This window comes from Dendrobates tinctorius, unplaced genomic scaffold (genome assembly GCF_039654945.1).
Source record: "Dendrobates tinctorius isolate UK_male_01 unplaced genomic scaffold, ASM3965494v1 ptg000128l, whole genome shotgun sequence".
Lineage (NCBI taxonomy): Eukaryota > Metazoa > Chordata > Amphibia > Anura > Dendrobatidae > Dendrobates > Dendrobates tinctorius.
In genome coordinates this window covers 19,149,727-19,174,130 of record NW_027361796.1, presented here as the reverse complement: position 1 = coordinate 19,174,130, position 24,404 = coordinate 19,149,727, and the positions used below count along the sequence as shown (strand labels likewise).

Sequence of the window (24,404 nt, the reverse complement as noted above, 5' to 3'; positions counted from 1 at the left end):
AATCATGTCACTCGAAGACTTAGTTGGGAACCCCAAAGTAAGTGCTCAGATAAATGTGATTCCAAACGTTATGTAAAATGCTGCCAATAAAAGAGTCAAATCATTTCACAAGAAAAAAGCAAGTCCCCACTCAGGTCCATCACCTGTCAATGGAAATATATTGGGATTCCATGTTACTGGTAGTACAAAGGCTCTGGAAAAGCAAAATGGTTCCTTGCACCCTAAAAGAAATCCAGCGAATTCTGCGCTACCAAATACAAATGCCCCTCTCCCTTCTGAGCCCCACAGTGTACCTAAACCACATTTAGCATCCACATGTTTCGCATTTCTATAGCCATGAGAGCACGCCTAATTTACAGATGCATGTCTTCAGAAACATGAACTGGGCTCCACAATGTAATGGTCACTACAATGTTCTGGTCACTAAAATGTACTGATCACTACAGTGGCAGTTTGCAATTTTCACTCAGCATTATTCACTGCTGCTTGTTTCTGGAAAACACCCATGGAGTCAAAATTGTCACTACACCTAAAGATAAATTCCTAAAGAGGTATAATTTCCAAAGTGGAGTCACTTGAAGGGGAGTTCTGCTTTTCTAGCACTTAGGGGCTCTGTATATGGCGTCTTCAAACTATTCTAGGAAAATCCACGCTCCAGGAGGCAAATAGCTATAGATCCTTCCAGAGTCTCACCATGTGGCTGTGCAGTACTGTAAAGCCAGATATGGAGTATTTCCACATTCAGCAGAAATTGTGGGACACATTTTAATGCCATTTTTACCTATTTCCCAGTGTGAAAATGTAAAATCTGGTGCTAAAACAAAATTTTGGTGGTAATAATGTAATTTTTTTTTCTTCATAGCCCAATGGTATAATATTCTGTGACCCACCTGTGATATCAATATGATCACTGCACCTCTAGATGAATTCATTGACAGGTATAATATGTAAAAGGTGGTCTCTTATGGGGGATTTTGCTGTTCTGGCACCTTAGGGGCTTTGCCAATGTGAGATGGAACCCGCAAACCAGTCAAGCTAAATCTGAACTCCAATATGGCGCTTGCCGAGGTCTCCATCTGCGCTTGCGCAGTGGCCATTTTCCAGGAAGCAATCCACCGCACAGGCATGGAAGGAACGTCAGAGCCCCCGACGCAGCAAGGGACAGAGCCCGGCGGTGGCAAGCACCGGGGGGACCCAACGCGGTGGCGGCAGCACCCGGGGGACCCAGTCCGGCGGCGGCAGCACCCGGGGACCCAGCGTGGTGGCGGCAGCACCAGGTAAAGAGTGGGCGACAGCACCCCGGGGACAGAGCGGGTGACAGCACCCCGGGGACAGAGCGGGTGACAGCACCCCGGGGACAGAGCGGGTGACAGCACCCCGGGGACAGAGTGGGCGACAGCACCCCGGGGACAGAGCGGTAAGCAATAAGATGCCTGGATTAGAAGAAGCACCGAGTGGGCGACAGCACCCCGGGGACAGAGCGGTAAGCAATAAGATGCCTGGATTAGAAGAAGCACCACCATTTTATTAAAAAAAAATTTTTTCCCTATTTTTCTCCTCAATATTTGGGGTGCGTCTTATAATCCGGAGCGTCTTATAAAGCGAAAAATGGTATGTTTTTTCATTATGACTTTGTGATTTTTAAAAATTATTTTTAAAATATTTTTTTTTACTTTTTTTTTCACTTTCTGCAGTCTGGTCGCTGTTATAAAGCATTGCAATGCTTTATAGCCTATCAGCCCTGAAGACACAAGTTAGTTAGATCATGCACTGTGCATTATCTAACTATCTTGTTAGTGGCTGGTGCCACGGATGTCGTCACAACGACATTGGGTCACCATAGCAACGATCGGACCCCAGCGATGAAGTCGTGGGGGTACCGATCCAAGTGAAGAGAGGCTTTCTTCCCTCTGCCTGCTCACTAAATGCTGCAATCACAGTGATTGTAGCATTTAGGGGGTTAAAGTGCTGGGAGCGGTGTGGGTACAGCTCCTGGCACTAATTGTCGGGTGTCAGCTATATAAATCAGCTGAAACCCGGTGGTGATCGTTATCGTACAGCCCCTGTGCGCGCAAAATCGCCTGGAAGTATCCATACATCCAAGGTTGGTAAGTACATAGCGACCTGGACAAGGTACTTACGTCCAAGGTCGAGAAGGGGTTTAAAAAAACATGCAGCATTTCCTTTACACTGCACAAATACTTGCTACTTTGTGTTGGTATATCACATAAAATCCAAATAAAATACATTTTAGGCTACTTTCACACTTGCATTAGGAGGCGCAGCGCACGGCCGCCGTGCAGCTCTGCCCCCTGCCGCGCCCCCTCCGGTCAGCTCCTCCTATGGGCGCATGACGCTGCATGCGACCTGAGTACCCTATCGTTAGCATTGGGTATGCAGGCCGTGCGCTGGTATGCTTTTTGCCGGCGCATGCGCCGTCAAAAGGGTGCATGCGCCGGCAAAACAATACCAGCGCACGGCCTGCGTACCCAATGCTAACGATAGGGTACGCAGGTCGCATGCAGCGTCATGCGCCCATAGGAGGAGCTGACCAGAGGGGGCGCGGCAGGGGGCGGAGCTGCACGGCGGCCTGCGCTGCGCCTCCTAACACAAGTGTCAAAGTAGCCTAAGTTTGTGGTTGTAACATAAAATAATGTGGAAAAGTTCCCGGGGTATGACTACTTTTTTAAGGCACTATCTATAAATATATTTCACCAAATTTACACTGGATGTACACATTGCAGCTCTTGCTGCATTTTTAGTAAAAGCCATAAGTGTCTACAAAAAAGGGAACAGATATAGGACCTTTCATAATTATCTAGTGAAAAACTTTGTAGTAATCAAACCTATAATATTCATATGTAAATATGAGATCAATCACCAATAGTTTGTGCAAAAACGCCTATACTGCAGTTAAAGGGACACGGTTAGCACAGAATGACTGTACAAACCAAGTACAGGCGCTCGGTGTAAGAGTGTTGCCAAACATGAAAGTGTACATTCCCACATGCTTGTTTTCCCTCTATATCTCTAATCCCATCCTCCTTTCATAGATTAATAGCTCTGGCTTGATAGAGTGGAGATAGATGGAAAATATGCAGGTTAGAAAGTGCACTTACAGCATAACAGTGAAAATTAAAAGTAGATGTGAGCAAAACCAACTTTGTAATATATGTTATCAGAGGAATTTGCTTAATTTTCTGACAGAATTCATCAGTCATTATCAAAATTCTCAATTCTGAGGTGAAATCTGTATTCAGTGAAGACTTTCCCATTACTGAGAGAGAAGATGCCTGCTAGTGATAGGATTCTATGTAAATGGGAGAAGCTAGAGACAGAGCTTGTCCCTCCTCCTCCTATCTGCATAGAAGTGTATCCGTGGCACCCACCATCTCCTATCTCAATAATGGGAAATTCTGTCTTCATGGAATACAGATTTTATCTCAGAATTGAGAATTTTGATCATAATAAAAAAAATAATCAATTTTGGAAGAGAAAGAAATTCTGAAATATTACAAAGTTGCTTATTTTCACATGTACTATTGATTTATTAACTAAACATTAAAATGATGGTTACTCTTTAAATGTTTGGCCACACCATGATGCACCGAGTGCCTGCACTTGGTTTGAACAGTCATTCTATTCTTATAGAGTCTCTTTAAATCAATGGCAAAAGGAAGCATATCTGATTGAAGGTATATAAATCTGATTTACCTTCAGAAAGAGGATCAAGTGTGTGTATCATTAGCTGGAATATGCTGTTCCTCATGAGACTGTTATGTAGAGAGGCTGAGCTGCCACCACGCTGTAATCTTGGTCTTGTCTGGGAAAACAATAAAGAAATCATAGCCAATAGGAATACTTTGTCAGTCAGTAGCACCCAAAGATATATAACTTCTGCATTGTACTCAAGGATTCTATTCACAATTTTACTTCCATCAACAATTCATAAATTTCATATCATATGGTTCATTTAGAATAAATGATCACTGATTAGCTAAAAGCAGGCCAATTGGTGGTCATTTAATAGTGTGATTAGATATGTCATGCACACAGAATGATTGATTGTTGGTACGATCATTCGGTGTGCATAGAGTATACTAAACAGCAAACAGCACATCATACAACATGATGTGCTGCCGAGAAGGATGATTTTTAGGCTTGCTTAAAAATAATCCACCCAATAAACAAGTGGTTTGTTTGTCGGTTAATTGGGACTGGTACTGCCCAACAGTGATCCACTGTAAATATTTATCCCTTAACATTGTTGCACATTTTGACAATCCTGTAACTAAAGAGTAGTTTTACCACCACTTTTGTACACACTACGGAAAACTATTTTGATATAATGCTTGTATGTGCCTTACTAGGACAAGTATCGCAAAATAAATATAGGAATTTGAATGACTGATAAAAATGTTCAATTTAGTTTTAGGAGTAATTCGGTATATTCAACCATTTTTAAAGGAAAATCTTGAGTTGTTCACCAAATATTTATTGAATCAGTTGCTTATAACACCAGATAGATTTCCACTACTGCAATATTAAACAAGTGTTCGCAGCTTCAATCATCAGAAGCACATCACTCCTCTGCCAAGAGGCTAACTGGTTGCCGGAGGTGGAACGCACCTAAAGATTGACAGTTCAGAACAGTGGTATAATCACAACACTAGTTTGAACTGAGCACTCTTCCTTGCAGAAAGCAGAGGCAAAGCTGGAAGAAGCGAATGGGCACTATCTAAATATCCGCCCAGCTTCAGAGTGACATGAGCATGACCTAAAGCATAGAGCTCTCCTTGGCTAAGTTGCCAGCCACTCTGAAACTGCACGGTGGCAAAAAGCCTAGGAAACAATCTGGACACAATAAAACTAAAAATCCTTGAAAATAGAGAGTATTTTTAATAAGAGGTAAATTGCAAGGTTATTTGTTTTTACAAGCACTTTGCAGTCATTCCATTTATGAACTTTAGGTAACCCCTTCAAAGGGTTGTTCCACTACTTTTATTTTGATTATGTATCCATAAAATAGGTTAGCAAATTGTGGGGTTCCAACATTGGCAGCCCAATCAATCAGCCTCTCTCAGTGCTGGCGGCGGCAGAATCTTAGCAGTTAGAGAGCTGAACAGTACAGCTCCATCAACTGTGTAGTGGTCACTTCTGGATGCTGCAGATCCATTCAAATGTGGGCTGTGCTGTACCACCCTTAAAATCCTTCATATTTTTTAATGTCTTGTTTACGAAAGTTTTTGTGGATTTAAGTTCAGGATACACGTAGATTAGCAGCAAGGATATACAGTTGTGCTCAAAAGTTTACATATCCCGGCAGAATTTTTGCTTTCTTGGCCTTTTTTCAGAGAATTTGGATGATAACAGCAAAACTTTTTCTCCACTCATGGTTAGAGATTGGGTGAAGCCATTTATTGTCAAGCTACTGTGTTTTCTCTTTTTAAATCATAATGACAACCTAAAACATCCAAATGACCCTGATCAAAAGTTTACATACCATGGTGATTTTGGCCTGATAGCATGCACAGAAGTTGACACAAATGGGTTTGAATGGCTACTAAAGGTAACATCCTCATCTTTGACCTGTGACAAATGCCAGGAAAATTGTTTGGTATGAAAAGAAAAATCCACAAACAACATAAGCTGAAATACTGTGTGGCTGTTTCAAGATGCAAAATAAGGAGGCACTTAAAGAAAAATGGGCTGCATGGTCGAGTTGCCAGAAGAAAGCCAAATGACCCAGATCAAAAGTTCACATACCCCATTTATTAATACAGTATGACTTTGGAATGTGGTAGGAAACTGGAGTACCTGGAGGAAACCCACGCAAACGCGGGGAGAACATACAAACTCCTTGCAGAGGTTGTCCTTGGTGGGATTTGAAACCAAGACTCCAGCACTGCAAGGCTACAGTGCTAATCATTGAGCCACCGTGCTGCCCCACTTTGAAACTTTCCAGTGACTTTGTAGCTCACACATCCCCAAAACATCAGCGATCCACCTCCATGCTTTACAGTAGGAATGGTGTTCCTTTCAACATAGGCCTTGTTGACCTCTCTCCAAATGTAACGTTTATGGTTGTGGCCAAAAAGTTTAGTTTTGGTCTCATCACGCCAAATTACCTGTTCCAGAAGTTTTGAGGCTCATCTCTGTGCTGTTTTGTGTATTGTAGGCAAGATACTTTGTGGCATTTGCGCAGTAATGGCTTTCTTCTGGCGACTCGACCATGCAGCCCATTTTTCTTCAAGTGCCTCCTTATTGTGCATCTTGAAACAGCCACACCCCTAGTTTTCAGAGAGTCCAGTATTTCAGCTGATACTATTTGTGGGTTTTTCTTTGCATCCCAAACAATTTTCCAGGCATTTGTCACAGGTCACAGATGAGGATGCTACCTTTAGTAGCCATTCAAACTGATTTGTGTCAAATCCTGTGCATGTTATCAAGCCAAAGTCAAGGGTATTTGAACTTTTGATCAGGGTCATTTGGATGTTTTGGATTGTCATTATGATTTAAAAAGAGAAAAACACAGTAGTTTGACAATAAATGGCTTCACCGAGCCACTAACTATGAGTGGAGAAAAAGTTTTAGTGTCATCATTCATATTCTCTGAAAAAAGGCAAAGAAAGCAAAAATTCTGCCAAGGTATGTAAACTTTTGAGCACAACTGTAAAAGGGATTTTTTTTTTTATTCTCAGGACACATAGTATAATCTGTAATTTTAGATACTAACCTTATTAGGGGTTGTGATAGTCTCAGACAAAGTCTGCATGAAAAGAAAAAGTATACTTTGTTTATTAATATTAAACATTTGTAGAACAGCATTTCTGCACATTTTGAGACATGACATAAAACTATTTGCTTAAATAGCCTACTCAAAGACATAAGATGATCCATTATTTACACTAACCACTTGTTAATTTGGCAACAACAAAATTACACTAAACAGGCTGTCCACTTTGGGAACATTTTTATTTATTTAAAAACATTTATTTGGGGCTAAAAATAATTTTTGCAATTAAAGCGAACATGTTTGGCCGATATAAGATGCAGCCGCTGCCTTTCAAGTCTTATCTACAGCATAATGCTGTAGATAAGCCCCCGATCCGACCTGCAAGAGAAGAAAAATAAGTTATTATACTCACCTGCAGGGTGGTCAGGTCCAATGGGTGTCGCAGGTCCTGGTCCGGCGCCTCCTATCTTCTTGCAATGCTGCCCTCCTGCTTGCTTCATGACTCCCCGGCATTGCGCTCCTGCACAGGCGTACTTATTGGCCTTTTGAGGGCAGAGCAAAGTAGAGCAGTGCACAGGCGCTGGGCCTCTTTGACCTTTCCCGGCGTCTGCGCACTGCAGTACTTTCTTCTGCCCTCAACAGGGCAGATAAGTACGCTTGCGCAGGAGCGCGATGCCGTGGAGGCATGATGCAAGCAGGAGGACGGCATCACAAGAAGATGCAAGGCGTAGGACCAGGACCTGCGACACCCATCAGACTGGACTGCCCCCCAGGTCAGTATAATAAAAATTATTTTCTTCTCTTGCAGGTCGGATAGGGAGTTTATCTACAGCATTATAGAATGCTGTAGATAAACTCTGAAAGGCAGTGGCCGTAACTCGTATCGGCCAAACCTGGTGACAGGTTCCCATTAAGCTCCATAAAATAGATTTGAACCATTGACTTTTTATAGCCTCTGTCTTACATTGTCTATTCCTAGCTGCAAAATGGTGATCTCATTCTGTTTGAGAGTTTGTAAGTTCGGACCGCATCAAAGTTAACAGTGCAGAAAAACCAGGAGCCTATAAAAATAACATCAACATTTTTAACAAAATAAAATTTTTAGCCCCAAATCATTTATTTAGGTAAGAAAAATGAAAAATCTTTTTAATATCTCAATTGTAGAAAAACTTCTGACATGTAATATATACCAGCTTCACTTTCAGCTATTCTCTGACTAAAGGCCAAAGAGAGTACATTGTAAGCTCTCGGGGAAAACCAACTGGAGACAAAGAGGTGTGGTGCTTGGCAGAATGTCCTTTCAATCATGTTATTGGTGAAGATCTCAGTACTCAGACTGCCACTGGTCACAATTTTGTTCCAGTCTCGAAGACATTTCAGAACTTTTTAAAAACTGGGCCCTGACTTACTTCATTAAAATAATTGATAAAATGAGAAAATACCTTGCAGTAAGTTAATGAGTAAATTATAATAGTACATAGTAGTGTCAATTAGTTGACACTATTTTGATCAAAAGATAATGTGGGAAGGCTTTTACTCTCTTTTGATCAAAATAGTGTAAACCAAGTACCCTATGTTATTTACAAGACAATTACTATTTATTTATTTGTTCATTTACTTACTGCAGAATATTTGTTTATATTGTTTTTATCTTAGGTTCTGATTATCAATTATTTTAATGAATATAAAATTCAGGGCCATAAGGCTTCTATTACATTTATCGTTTTTTTTGCGGCCCGTTTTTGCGGGCTGTATTGTCGTGATTTTTGCAGTCTCCCTCAAAAACGGACCGCAAAAAACCTTATCAGATCGCCCTTTTTCCCTGTTGTAATAAATTGGTGGGAAAAATATGGCGATCCGCAAATAATAAGCTACGGATGTTTTTGCGGTACCATTGAAATGTATTGCGTCCGTGAGCCGTGAAAAATATCAAGCAAGCTCGATATTTTTTCAGGGCTGTATATACGGCTCTCACGGCCATATGGGACACGGCGCTCCAATGAACTTTTGAGGGCCATTTTTGTGGCCCCATAGAAATCTATTGGCAAAATACGGCAAGTGTAAAAGAACCCTTAACCCCCAAGGGTGGTTTACACGTTAATGACAGGGCCAGTTTTTACAATTCTGACCACTGTCCCTTTATGAGGTAATAACTGGAATGCTTCCATGGATCCTGGTGATTCTGACAATGTTTGCTCGTGATATATTGTACTTCATGTTAGTGGTAAAATTTCTTTGATATAACTTGTGCTTATTTGTGAAAAAAACCCAGAAATTTGGAGAAAATGTTGAAAATTTCGCCATTTTCCAACTTTGGATTTTCATGCCCTCAAATCACAGAGATATGGCACACAAAAAACTTAATAAGTAACATTTTCCACATGTCTACTTTACATCAGCACAATTTTGGAACCAAGATTTTTTTTGTTAGGAAGTTATAAGGGTTAAAAGTTGACCAGCGATTTCTCATTTTTACACCATTTTTTTTTTAGGGACCACATCACATTTGAAGTGACTTTTTGAAGGGTCTATATGATAGGAAATACCCAAAAGTGATACCATTCTAAAAACTGCACCCCTCAAGGTGCTCAAAACCACATTCAAGAAGTTTATTAACCCTTCAGGTGCTTCGCAGGAATTTTTTGAATGTTTAAAAAAAATGAACATTTAACTTTTTTTCACAAAAAAATTACTTCAGGTCCAATTTTTTTTATTTTAACAAGGGTAACAGGAGAAATTGGACCCCAAAAGTTATTGTGCGATTTGTCATGAGTACGCTGATACCTGATATGTGGGGGGAACCACTGTTTCAGCGCATGGCAGTGCTTGGAAGTGAAGGAGCGCCGTTTGACTTTTTCAAAATTGTCTGGAATTGAGACCAGACGCCATGTCATGTTTGGAGAGCCCCTGATGTGCCTAAACAGTGGAAACCCTCACAAATGACACCATTTTGGAAAATAGACCCCCCCAAGGAACTTATCTAGATGTGTGGTGAGAACTTTGAACCCCCAAGGGCTTCACAGAAATTTATAATGTACAGCCATAAAATAAAATAAATCATCAAAATGATCTTTTCACCCCCAATTTTTATTTTCCCAAGGGAAACAGGACCCCAAAAGTTATTGCGCAATTTGTCCTGAGTACGCTGATACCCCATATGTGGGGGTAAACCACTGTTTGGACGCATGGCAAAGCTCGGAAGAGAAGGAGCGCCGTTTGACTTTTTCAATGCAAAATTGTCTGGAATTGAGATCGGACGCCATGTCGTGTTTGGAGAGTCCCTGATGTGATTGGACAGTGGAAACCCCCCACAAGTGACCCTATTTTGGAAACTAGACCCCTCAAGGAACTTATCTAGACGTGTGGTGAGCATTTTGAACCCCCAAGTGCTTCACAGAAGTTTCCAGAAACGCGTTGATATCAGCTTCTGTCATTTACTGCACTGAAGATTTTATCCTCTATGTAACAATTTGCGTGAATAAAATATGATCTTCACGGAATCAATTGAAGTGGACATTTCTCTTTTCTCTGGATTGTTAAACGCTTGGACACAGCGGGTCCGAGCTCCTGAAGACAGTGCAATGCAATCACGGGTGAGCTGGAACTTTCTTGAGTTATATTCAATGCCCGCTGTGTACATCGTGTCTAAAATTACGAATTAAATTTAAAAAAATTGCGTGGTCATCCATGTAATTTTCAGAACCAGCAGCCAATGGCTAAGGGCTCATATTAAAATTCTGGGAAGGATTCAATAGCCATAAAGGTTCCCAGGCTATCAATATCAGCTCACAGTTTGCTATGCTTTTACTGGCTAGTTTACAGGGGGACCCCCCAAAAAATTGATGTAAGGTCCCCATATAAAATATAACCAGCAAAGGCTGCAAGCTGATATTAACCCCTTCATGACCAGAACTTGTTTTTCACTCCCCTTCTTTCCAGAGTCATAACTTTTTTATTTTATGTCAATATGGCCATGTGAGGGTTTATTTTTTGCAGATCAAGTTGTACTTTTGAACAACACCATGGTTTTACATACTGTGTAAAAGGAAACGGGAAAAAATTCCAAGTACGGTAAAATTGCAAAAAAAAGTGCAATCCCACACTTGTTTTTTGTTTGGCTTTTTTGCTAGGTTCACTAAATGCTAAAACTGACCTGTTATTATGATTTTCCAGGTTATTACGAGTTCATAGACACCAAACATGTCTAGGTTCTTTTTTATCTAAGTGGTGAAAAAAAATTCCAAAGTTTGCTAAAACAAAAAAAATGGCGCCATTTTCTGAGACCTGTAGCGTCTCCATTTTTCATGATCTCGGGTTGGGTTAGGGCTAATTTTTTGGGCGCCGAGCTGACGTTTTTAATGATACCACGTTTCTGCAGATATGTTCTTTTGATCGACCATTATTGCATTTTAATGCAATATATTGCTGCGACAAAAAAACATAATTCTGGCGTTTCAAATTTTTTCCCTCTACACCATTTAGCGATCAGGTTAAACCTTTTTTTTATTGCTAGATCGGGCGATTCTGAACGCGGCGATACCTAATATGTGTATGTGTGATTTTTTTTAATTGTTTTATTTTGAATGGGGCTAAAGGGGAGTGATTTATACTTTTATTTTTTAAATTTTTTTATATTTTTAAAACTATTTTTCTTTAAGTTTTGGTATGCTTCAATAGCCTCCATGGGAGGCTTGAAGCTGCCACAACGTGATCGGCTCTGCTACATAGAGGCGATGCTCAGATCGCCTGTCACGAAGTGACTGGCCCTGTGTGACACGACCCAGCAATTGGTCGGTCACCAAACAGCAAACAAACAAGGGAACACCGGGGACACAATTACAACGGTGGACCCTGCGATAGGGAATGGATACCTCCTGCACTCTCCTGAGGCTGTGCCCTGGTCTATCCTGACGTCCCTATACGGATTCTTTCAAACTGTCGCCGAGCAGATACCTTAGCCCTCACTTGCCCTGCACCTATCCCTAAGTAGGGAATTGGCAAGTGCGGACACTGGTACCACCGCTGAACTAATACAACACCAAGGGAAGAAATATAACAGGCAAGGTAAGACAAACAACATTTAGCTTTCTCTGCTGCAATGCACCGCACAGTAGAGTAAGGCACCCGATCACAGCATACAGCTGAAGCACCACTGCACCAGAAAGCTCCTATCTTCAGCACGGTTGGTTTCCAAAGGACCTGTATAACCAACAGTCAGCTGATGCACCAGGTGACCTTTTAAAGGAGCGTGGGAGTGGTCACCACCTGCATCAGCAAACTCACCTAGCAATGCAATTACACCAGCGGCCACCGGGGGGAAAACTGATTATTAACCCCCGATGGCCTGAAAGGAAAAAAGTTTTAATGTGAGAATGCAGATCTGCCACAGATCCAAAAATGGTTGTGACATCACCTCTATATAGAATTACAGCAAGGAGACCTCTGGTTGTTATGCTGACGCACCGATGACCGCCTATCACGTGACGGGGGTCAGCAGTGCGCGTATTTCAGGCCCGACGGCCAGAAGCACGCGTTAAATGCCGCTGTCAGAGTTTGACAGCGGCATTATCTAGTTAATAGGAGTGGGCAGATCGGGATTCCGCCCGCGCCTACTGCGGGCACATGTCAGCTGTTGAAAACAGCTGACATGTTCCGGCTTTGAGGTTGGCTCACAGACAGAGCCCACCTCAAAGTGGGGGATACTGACATCAGACGCACTATCCCGTCCGATGTCAGAAAGGGGTTAATAACCTAGGAAGGGCCATGGATTTTGGCCCCCTCCCAGACTAACAACAACAGCTCTGAGCTGCCGCATAAAAGGCGCATACATAAGATGTACCAATTCTGGAACTTAGCCTCATTTTACCCTTTTGCCCTGGTGCAGTGGCAAGTGGGGTGATAGTTGGGGGGGTGGATGTCACCTTTGTATTGTCAAGTGACATCAAGTCCAGAGGTTAGTAATGGAGAGGCGTTTATAAGAAACCCCATTACTAACTCCATAGTGATATTATAAAAAAAACGCACACAGAATAAATTCCTTTAATTGAAATAATGACACAGATTCCTTTTAATCAATCTTCATTAAACCATACTCACATCATTGCCCAGTCCATTGAAACCAACTTCTCCTGTAAATGAATTCAAATAATACACAATAATATTACTCACTTGTCCTCCGAGAAGATAATAATCCATAATGTCCCACTAAGATCCTGATGACTTTGAGAACAGTTGCTGATGTGACCGCTCTCAAGGACAGCCGACTACACACTGACACAAGATGTAATCACTCCTGCAGTGTGTAGCACTGAGCTGAGATGAGAAAGTTCTCACACAACGGTGGTGCCCTAAGGTCAGAGTCACACTAGCGAGAAGAACGAACAAGTGGTATGAGATAAAAAAATCTACCGCTGATGTCACTGAGGCTGCGCGGAGTCCCCGGCTGCCCTGTGGTGAACTGATGAGCATGGGAAAAAGTTCAGAAACTTTCCCACACTTATTAGTTCATCTCCGGTCAGCCGGGGAGGCTTCGCAGAGATGAATTAATTCATTCTGCAGTGGTTTACAGCGGGTCGGTCGCATTAGCACCAGTCCCTGTTATAAACTAGTTAACCCCTTGTCATGGATTGCAGAGGGGGACCTGACTGAACGGCAGAGAGGTATGTATATTGTTGTTTTTTTATTTTTTGTTTTTTACAGGACAAGGGATTCTTTTGGATTAGCAGATTAATAAATGCGGTCAAAAACTTGGTGTGATTATTTCATTAAAAGAATTTCTAATTAATGTGTGTGTTTTTAACCCTTTACTATTCTAGGGTTAATATTGGATAGGTATCTTATTGACACCTCTCCATTATTAACCCAGCTTAATGTCACCTTTCAATAGCAAGGTGACATTAACCCATTATTATTAACCCATTAGCCACCGTTAAAGGCAATGGGAATTGAGAGGCTAAGTGCCAGAAAAGGCGCATCTTGTAGATGCGCCTTTTCTGGGGTGGCTGGGGACAGATCTTTTTAGCCAGGGGGGGGGGGGGGCAAAAACAATGGTCCCTCTCTAGGCTATAAAAATCTGCCCTCACTGGCTTTCTCTCTCTGGCGGAGAAATTACCGTGGGAGCCCACGCAATTTTTTTCAATGAATTAACCCCTTAATTTAACACCTACATGTCCCAAATTTTACACACATACCCTAATCTAATTACTAGTCAAAGACATATAAAAAAATAAATGAAATGAAATGGTTTACTGTATGTAAACCATGTGTCATTTCATGTCGGGTTTTGTAATGTGTCTATGTCTATACTTTCGCTTGTGTTTTAACCTGTCATTGGGCTCCATTATATGTTCACTTTGCAAGCCGGCGAGAAAATTTTGTTGTACGGATGCTATACAGATGTCACACGGATGCTTAGATACGAGAATCCTCGCATTCCAATTGGATGACATACGGATCACTGTTCATGAAACATTTGTGCGATTCTGGTCCACTAAAAACGGACCGATTTTTTTATAGCTTGTGTTAGACTCCAGCCTAAGTGAGATCACAGGAGCTCATCAGTGATGACGCACCTGTCAGTGTCTAACCGATGTGACTGTTCGACACGTGAGATTGCTGTGGGCAATTCTGACTACAGCAGACAGGGGTGTACAGTGGGTACAAAAAGTATTGAGACCCCTTTAAATTTTTCACTCTTTCTTTCATTGCAGCCATTTGGTAAATTCCAAAAGTTCATTTTTTTTCTCATTAATGTACACTCTGCACCCCATCTTGACTGCATTGTTGCCAAAAGTTCGATTTTGGTTTCATCTAACCAGAGCACCTTCTTCCACATGTTTGGTGTGTCTCCCAGGTTGCTTGTTGCAAACTTTAAACAACACTTTTTATGGATATCTTTGAGAAATGGCTTTCTTCTTGCCACTCTTCCATAAAGGCCAGATTTGTGCAGTGTATGACTGATTGTTGTCCTATGTACAGACTGTCACACCTCAGCTGTAGATCTCTGCAGTTCATCCAGAGTGATCATGGGCCTCTTGGCTACATCTCTGATCAGTATTCTCCTTGTTTGAGATGGAAGTTTAGAGATACAGCCGGGTCTTGGTAGATTTGCAGTGGTATGATACTCCTTCCATTTCAATATGATTGCTTGCACAGAGCTCTTTGGGATGTTTAAAGTTTTGGAAATCAGTTTGTATCCAAATCCGCATTTAAACTTCCCCACAACAGTATCACGGACCTGCCTGCTGTGTTCCTTGGTCTTCATGATGCTCTCTGTGCTTCAAACAGAACCCTGAGACTATCACAGAGCAGGTGCATTTATACGGAGACTTGATTACACACAGGTGGATTATATTTATCATCATTAGTTATTTAGGACAACATTGGATCATTCAGAGATCCACAGTGAACGTCTGGTGTGAGTTTGCTGCACTGAAAGTAAAGAGGCCGAATAATATTGCACGCCTCACTTTTCAGTTTTTGAATTTCCACAAAAATTTAAAATAACCAATAAATTTCGTTGAACTTCACAATTGTGTCCCACTTGTTGTTGATTCTTAACCAAAAATTTACATTTGGTATCTTTATGTTTGAAGCATGATATCTGGAAAAAGGTTGAAAAGTTCCAGGGGGCCAAATACTTTCGCAAAGGCACTGTATAACCTCATAAAGTGACAGTAGTCAGAATTGTAAAAATTGGCTTGGTGTTTAAGTACCAAATTGGCTCGGTCACTAAGGGGTTAAATAATCAGCATTAGTATGTCCAGCAATCACATGTTAGCTGTCCCATTGAAATTGTTCATGCAAGACCACAATAGTAGCGATAATCAGATAATATATCTTTAGACATATGGCTAAAAAAAGTGACCAATCCTTTCTTCTGACATGATGAAAATGTTGATATATTTACTTTACTGTGAATTGTAACCTAGTTATCACAGTGATAAAGAGGTCAGGACTCTTGACCTGCATAGGTTTCCTATGGGAGATCCCTCATGTGAAAAGCACATGCTGAAGGATTTGACAAGCTCAAAAGGGCTTGTAAGAATAGCAATCCTTAAGGCCAATTAAGCTATTAAGATGTCCAATAAAGACTGCTATTTGTTTTCAGTATGGCTTATATGTACCTATTCTTGGTGCATGCTAATGTTAGACTATAAAGTGTGATAAAATAATGTTTAGCAAACAGATAAAAAATAAAAATAAAAAAAACTGGTTAACATAATGAAAAAAGGAAAAGGCTAATACATCTTGGAAACAATAAGGCTACAACATTCTATAACATGCAAGTGCACGGTGCACCCTCTTTATTTCACCATTAGGGTATGTTTCCACGGTCAGTATTGGCAGCGCTTTGGACACAGCTCCGTCCAAAGCGCTGTCGGCTTTTGTACACGCGGTGATTCCGCATGTGTTCACTGAACCATGCGCATTCCGCGTCTCTGCCAGATAAATAGACATGCTGTGGTCTAGAAAGACGCGCCGCACGTCTGGTTACGCAGGGAAGCCGGAGGTGTCCCTGCACGCATAGTGGAGCTGGGATTTCATAAAAGCCCCTCCACTATACTGTAACATCTGGATGCTGCGGATGTACGCAGCGTCTAATCCACAGCGTTTACTGACTGTGGAAACATATTCTTAGGCAGGTATGGACTGGGGCTGAAATTCAGCCCTGGCATTTGAAATCACACAGGCCCATGCTGTCACTGTCCCCAAGCACCATTGGATATATTACTAATATTACCCTGGATGGAGGAAAGCAAGATTTACTACAAGACCAATATTTCTAAATGATACCCGTGGCCTGCTGGGGTAAGTGACGGAGTCAGCGACTTTCTGCTTTGTCAAAACTCTTAACGGTATGGGTGTCTTGAGAACACAGATTCTGTTAACAATGTAGCAGACAAGGCGGCCCACAACCAGATAGGCCCTTCTTGCATTTGCCAGAATTGCCAGATGGCCAGTCCGGCCCTGCTCTTAGGTTGGTTTCACACAGAGCTTTTTCATATTTTTGGGGTGTTTTTAAGGCCTTTTCAGGGATAGTTTGTTTTCAAAAACATAGTGGTCAGATACTTCTTTAACCCCTTTCCTACAATGGATGTAATATTCCATCCATGTGACCTGGGACCAAATTCCCATGGACGGAATATTACGTCATAGCGATCAGCGGCGCCCACGTGGTGAGCGCCGCGGATCGCGGCCGGTTGTCAGCTGGTTATCACAGCTGACACCCGGCACAATGTGTCAGGGGCGGTCACGGACCGCCCCCGACACGTTAACCCCTAGCACACCGCGATCAAACACACACCGCGATAGGGCTGAGATTAGGGTTAGGAGTGTGTTGGGGTTAGAGTTGGAGTTAGAATTGGGGCTTTCCACTGTTTGGGCACATCAGGTGCTCTCCAAACGAAACATGGCATCTGATCTCAATTCCAGCCAATTCTGCGTTGAAAAAGTCAAATGGTGCTCCTTCCCTTCCAAGCTCTGCCATGCACCCAAACAGTGTTTTACCCCGACATATGGGGTATCAGCCTACTCAGGACAAATTGCAAAACAACTTTTGGGGTCCAATTTCTCCTGTTACCCTTAGGAAAATAAAAAATTGGGGGCAAAAATATAATTTTTGTGGAAAAAAATATGATTTTTTATTTTCACGCCCGGATGTTATAAACTTCTGTGAAGCACTTGGGGGTTCAAAGTGCTCACCACACATCTAGATAAGTTCCTTAGGGGGTCTAGTTTCCAAAATGGTGTCATTTGTGGAAGGTTTCCACTGTTTAGGTACATCAGGGTCTCTCCAAAGGCAACATGACACCCGCAGACCATTCCATCAAAGTCTGCATTCCAAAGCGTCACTACTTCCCTTCCGAGCCCCGACATGGGCCCATACAGTAGTTTTCTCTCACATATGAGGTATCAGCGTACTCAGGACAAATTGGACAACAACTTTTGGGGTCCAATTTCTCCTGGTACCCTTGGGAAAATAAAAAAATTGGGGACTAAATGATCATGTTTGTGGAAAAAATACGATTTTTTTATTTTCACGCCCAGGCATTATAAACTTCTGTGAAGCCCTTGGGGGTTCAAAGTGCTCACCACACATCTAGATAAGTTCCTTAGGGGGTCTAGTTTCCAAAATGGTGTCATTTGTGGGGGGTTTCCACTGTTTAGGTACATCAGGGGCTCTCCAAAGGCAACATGACACCCGCAGACCATTCCATCAAAGTCTGCATTCCAAAACGTCACTACTTCCCTTCCGAGCCCCGCCGTGTGCCCATACAGTAGTTTTCTCCCACATATGAGGTATCAGCGTACTCAGGACAAATTGGACAACAACTTTTGCGGTCCAATTTCCCCTGGTACCTTTGGGAAAATAAAAAAATTGGGGACTAAATGATCATGTTTGTGGAAAAAATATGATTTTTTTTATTTTCACGCCCGGGCATTATAAACTTCTGTAGGCCTTGGTGCCGTGCTGTCTCAGGAAGTTAACAGGGAAGAGCATCCTGTTAGCTTCCTAAGCCGGAAACTTACTCCAGCTGAAACCCGGTACAGTATTGTGGAGAGAGAGTGCCTGGCCATCAAGTGGGCCCTGGAATTGTTGCGCTACTATTTGCTGGGGAGAACATTTCGGTTGGTGACCAATCATTCCCCTCTTACGTGGATGAGTCAAGCTAAGGAGAGGAATGCCCGAGTCACCAGGTTGTTCCTGTTCCTGCAAAACTTTAAATTTTAAGTAGAACATCGTGCAGGCAGACTACAGGGGAATGCAGATGCCCTGTCCAGAGTTCACTGTATGTCATGTGTCCACCCCTCTAGGGTTCAACATAGAGGGGAGGTATGTGGTACAGTAAAGGGTGTTTTACTGGATGGAAGATATGTTTCTCCTAGCAGATTAATGTTTGGCCGGGTTTTTCCTTAAAGACGGGACCTGCGATTGATGTCAGGGTCACGTGATCAGCCCATGTGATGTCTACCTCACTGGTGGGAGGGGTTAGGCCCTATGTAATGGAGGTTGGTGATTGCCACAGTGTGAGTGTTTCTGGAAGCTACAGGAACTTGTGTGGACTCAGCCTGGAACTTGTATATAGGATTCCCGTGCTGCAGGACTATTGCAGCAAGACTCGGAAGAATCCTGGGAATGGCACCTGGCAGCTGCTTATTTACGTCCGTCCCGTGCAAGGGGTGAGTCTGGGACCAGTGGTTCTCCAAGCTGGAGTATGTGTTTTATTTCCCTTATGTTTTGTTAAGCTGCTGGTTACTGAGTGACATTAAAGCCACTGAAATTGGACTTTATGCCTGTGTGTTGCCTCATTACTGCTATTGCCTACCAGAGCGAATCCCTACACTATCTATCTATCTCTCTATCTATCTATCTATCTATCTATCTATTATGTTAAACATATTTTTTTTCCTTAGGAAGTTGTAAGGGTTAAATTTGACTAGTAATTTCTCATTTTTCCAACAAAAATTGCAAAATCATTTTTTTATGGATCACACCACATTTGAAGTGACAACATTGAGGGGTCTACAGTGGGTACGGAAAGTATTCAGACCCCTTTAAATTTGTCACTCTTTGATCATTGCAGACATTTGGTAAATTCAAAAAAGTTCACTTATTTTCTCATTAATGTACATTCTGCACCCCATCTTGACTGAGAAAAAAAACAAATATAAAATTTTTTGCATGTTTATTAAAAAAGAAAAAATGAAATATCATATGGTCATAAGTATTATTTCAGACCCTTTGCTCAGTATTGAGTAGAAGCACATTTTTGAACTAGTACAGCCATGAGTCTTCTTGGGAATGATGCAACAAGTTTTTCACACTGGATTTGGGGATCCTCTGCCATTCTTCCTTGCAGATCCTCTCCAGTTCAGTCAGGTTGGTGGACAGCCATTTTCAGGTCTCTCCAGAGATGCTCAATTGGGTTTAGGTCAGGGCTTTGGCTGGGCCATTCAAGAATGGTCACAGAGTTGTTCTGAAGCCACTCCTTTGTTATGTTAGTTGTGTGCGTAGGGTCATTGTCTTGTTGGAAGGTGAACCTTTGGCCAAGTCTGAGGACCAGAGCACTCTGGAAGAGGTTTTCATCCAGGATATCTCTGTACTTGACCACATTCATGTTTCCTTCAATTGCAACCAGTCGTCCTGTCCCTGCAGCTGAAAAACACTCCCATAGCATGATGCTGCCACCACCATGTTTCATTGTTGGGATTGTATTGGGCAGGTGATGAGCAGTGCATGGTTTTCTCCATACATAACATTTAGAATTATCACCAAAAAGTTCTATCTTCATTTCATCAGACCAGAGAATCTTATTTTTCATAGTCTGGGAGTCCTTCATGTGTTTTTTAGCAAACTTTATGTGGACTTTCATATGTCTTGAACTGAGGAGAGGCTTCCGTCGGGCCACTCTGCTATAAAGGCTCGACTGGTGGAGAGCTGCAGTGGGGTTCTTCTTTACCTCTCTCACTAAGACTCTTCTACGATTGCTCAGTTTGGCTTGACGGCCAGGTCTCGGAAGACTTATGGTGGTGCTAAACCTCTTCCATATAAGGATTATGGAGACCACTGTGTTCTTAGGAACCTTGAGTACTGCAGAAATTCTTTTGTAACCTTGGCCAGATCTGTGCCGTGCCACAATTATGTCTCTGAGCTCCTTGGCCAGTTCCTTTGACCTCATGATTCTCATTTGGTCTGACATGCACTGTGAACTGTGAGATCTTATATAGACAGGTGGGTGCCTTTAAAAATCAAGTCCTATCAGTTTAACTAAACACAGCTGGACTCCAATGAAGGAGTAGAACCATCTCAAGGAGGATCACAAGGAAATGGACAGCATGTGAATTAAATATGAGTGTTTGAGCAAAGGGTCTGAATAGCTATGACCATGTGATATTTCAGTTAATCTTTTTTAATACATTTGCAAAAATGTCTACATTTCTGTTTTTTTTCAGTCAAGATGGGGTGCAGATTGTATACTACTGAGAAAAAAAATGAACTTTTTTGAATTTACCAAATGGCTGCAATGAAACAAAGAGTGACAAATTTAAAGGGGTCTGAATACTTTCCGTACTCACTGTATATGACAGAAAGTATCCAAAAGTGACACAATTCTAAAAACTGCACCCCTCAAGTTGCTCAAAACCACATTCAAGAAGTTTATTAACAATTCAGGTGCTTCACAGGATTTTTGGAATGTGGAAGGAAAGAATGAACATTTAACTTTTTGTCACAAAAATTTCATTTTAGATCAAATATTTTTTCTTGCAAGAGTAATAGGAAAAAATAGACCATAAAATATGTTGTGCAATTTCTCCTGAATATGCCAATACACCATATGTTGGGGAAAACCACTGTTTGGGCACACGGCAGGATTCGGAACTTATCTAGATGTGTGGCTACCACCTTGTTCCCCCAGGTGCTTCACAGACGTTTATAACATTGAGCCATGAAAATAAAACAAATAACATTTTCCCTAAAATGTTTTTTAGCCCCAAATTTTGCATCTTTTCAATGGTAACAGGATAAATTACACCACACAATTTGTTGTGCAATTTCTCTTGCGTACACAGATACCCCATATGTGGGGGAAAATTATTGTTTGGGCACACAGCAGGGCTTGGAAGGGAAGGAGCGCCATTTGACCTTTTGAATGCAAAAATTGCTGGTTGCCATGTCGCGTTTGGAGAGCTCCTGATGTGCCTAAACAGTGGAAACCTCCCAGAAGTGGCACCATTTTGGAAATTAGATGCCTTAGGGAACTTATCTAGGTGTGTAGTGAGCACCTTGAATCCCCTCACAGAAGTTTATAATGTAGATCCGTAAAAAAAAAAACAAAACTATTTTTTCCCACAAAAATGTTCTTTTAGCCCTAAATTTCTCATTTTCATAAGGATAACAGGAGAAAAAGGACCCCAAAATTTGTTATGCAATTTCTCCTGAGTACGCAGATACCCCATATGTGGGGGTAAACAACTGTTTGGGCTCACGGCAAGGCTCAGAAAAGAAGGAGTGACAATTTGGAATCCAGACTTTGTTGGACTGGTCTACAAGTGTCAGGTCACATGCCCCTGTTTGAGGAAGCCAGATAGGCGAAACAGTGCTGTCGGGGTACGGCTGGGTATTACAGATTGCCGGGTGAAGACAATTTTGGTGTAAGTTACTGTAATCTACTTTGTAACATCATTCTGTTTAACTATATACTGGTGTTTATATTAACTTACCAGCATTGGTTGAGGTTTATATGGGAGCGCACTGATAAAACAGTATGCAGCTTTTGCACGGTGCACTTTACCTTATGCTGGTATAGTTGTTTGTTTATTTATTTATTTGTGTGCTCCCATATTTAGTGTTGCAGCAATTGCACAATGCATTTTATATTTTTTTGCTGCTGTGATGCATTTTAAACCAGTGCAGAGATCAGAATTATGGATAATGAATGATGCATATATAAGCACTTATATATTTTTGCAGCAATTGTACAATGCACTTTACATTTTTTTGCTGTTAATATTTTTTGATTGTAGATTAGTATCACATATAGTTATCATTTATCTAATGGTACTTTTACTCTTATTGACACCTCTCCATTACTAAGCTGGGCTTGTTGTCACCATACAATATAAAGGTGGCATCAACCCCCAACTATTACCCCATATGCCACCACTACAGGGCAGTGGGAAGAGAGAGGCTAAATGCCGGAATTGGCGCATCTTAGAGATGCGCCCATTTCTGGGGCGACTGAGGGCAGATGTTTGTAGCCGGGGGGGGCAATAACCATGGCCCCTTCCTAGGCTATGAATATCTGCCCTCAGTCGCTGGCTTTCCCTCTCTGGCGTAGAAAATTGCGCGGGAGCCTATGCCATTTTTTTCACAAAAAGATTCTTTTATTAAATACACACATGTCCCATTATTTGCACACACCCTATACTAATTATATTGGTCACTGACATCTACATATCTAACTATTATGCATGTTTTTACTGTATGTAAACCAAGTCTCCTATCCTGTTGGCTCCTGCATTGATTTTACAAAAGCTAACAAATGAACTAATGGCTATTCTTCTATCTATCTCTCTATGAAATATAAACATATATGTGTGTCACTGATAGATAACTCCAGGTAAATCAAATTTCTGTTAAATCAAACTGTCCACTTAGAAAGCAACACTGACAATCAATTTCACATGCTGTTGTGCAAAATGAATAGACAACAGATGGAAATTATGGGCAATTATCAAGACACCCTCAATAAAGGAGTGGTTTTGCAGGTGGGGACCACAGACCACATCTCAGTACCAATGCTTTCTGGCTGATGTTTTGATCAATTTTGAATGTTGGTTGTGCTTTCACACTCATGGTAGCATGAGACGGATTCTACAACCCACACAAGTGGCTCAGGTAGTGCAGCTCATCCAGGATGGCACATCAATGCAAGCTGTGGCAAGAAGGTTTGCTGTGTCTGTCAGCGTAGTGTCCAGAGGCTGGAGGTGCTACCAGGAGATGTGGAGGGGGCCGTAGGAGGGCAACAAGCCAGCAGTAAGATCGCTACCTCAGCCAGCGCCCTGCAAAATGACCTCCAGCAGGCCACAAATGTGCATGTGTCTGCACAAACAGTTAGAAACCGACTCCATGAGGATGATCTGAGGGCCCGACGTCCACAGATGGGGGCTGTGCTCACAGCCCAACACAGTGCAGGATGCTTGGCATTTGCCACAGAACACCAGGATTGGCAAATTCGCCACTGGTGCCCCGTGCTCTTCACAGATGAAAGCAGGTTCACAGTGAGCACATGTGACAGACGTGACAGTCTGGAGATGCCGTGGAGAGCGATCTGCTGCCCGCAACATCTTTCAGCATGACTGGTTTGGCAGTGGGTCAGTAATGGTGTGGGGTGGCATTTCTTTGGAGGGCCGCACAGCCCTCCATATGCTCACCAGAGGTAGCCTGACTGCCATTAGGTACCGAGATGAGATCCTCAGACCCCTTGTGAGACCATATGCTGGTGCGGTTGGCCCTGGGTTCCTCCTAATGAAGGACAATGCCAGACCTCATGTGGCTGGACTGTGTCAGCAGTTCCTGCAAGATGAAGGCATTGAAGCTATGGACTGGCCTGCCCGTTCCCCAGACCTGAATCCGATTGAGCACATCTGGGACATCATGTCTCGCTCCATCCACCAACGTCACGTTGCACCACATACTGTCCAGGAGTTAGCGGATACTTTAGTCCAGGTCTGGGAGGAGATCCCTCAGGAGACCATCCGCCACCTCATCAGGAGCATGCCCAGGTGTTATAGGGAGGTCGTACAGGCATGTGGAGGCCACACACACATTACTCAGCATAATTTCCTTGTCTTGAGGCATTTCCACTGAAGTTGGATCAGACTGTAATTTGATCTTCCACTTTGATTTTGAGTATCATTCCAAATGCAGACCTCCACGGGATATTAATTTTGATTTACATTGATCATTTTTATGTTTTATTGTTCTCAACACATCCCTCTATGTAAAGAATAAAGATTTGCAACTGGAATATTTCAATCAGTGATATCTAGAATGTGGTATTTTAGTGTTCCCTTTATTTTTTGGAGCAGTGGTATTCTATGTGCATACATGTATTCTATCTGTTCTATCCTAATCTGTCAGTGTAGTTTTACAGTAGACGCA

At 42.1% G+C, this 24,404-nt stretch overlaps 1 protein-coding gene across 7 annotated transcripts in view; it reads right to left on the bottom strand.

Moving 5' to 3' along the window:
- The window catches only part of SLC24A2 (solute carrier family 24 member 2), a 469,645-nt gene that overhangs the window by 198,642 nt on the left and 246,599 nt on the right, over window positions 1-24,404 (bottom strand). For 6 of the 7 annotated variants that reach the window (XM_073542706.1, XM_073542707.1, XM_073542705.1 and 3 more), the window contains exons 4-5: window positions 6,737-6,769; window positions 3,715-3,823 (exon numbers count right to left, since the gene is read on the bottom strand). In XM_073542706.1, coding sequence (XP_073398807.1) covers window positions 3,715-3,823; window positions 6,737-6,769 — 142 coding nt within the window. The remainder of the gene's footprint in view (window positions 1-3,714; window positions 3,824-6,736; window positions 6,770-24,404) is intronic. The other variant, XM_073542709.1, reaches the window with a different exon arrangement.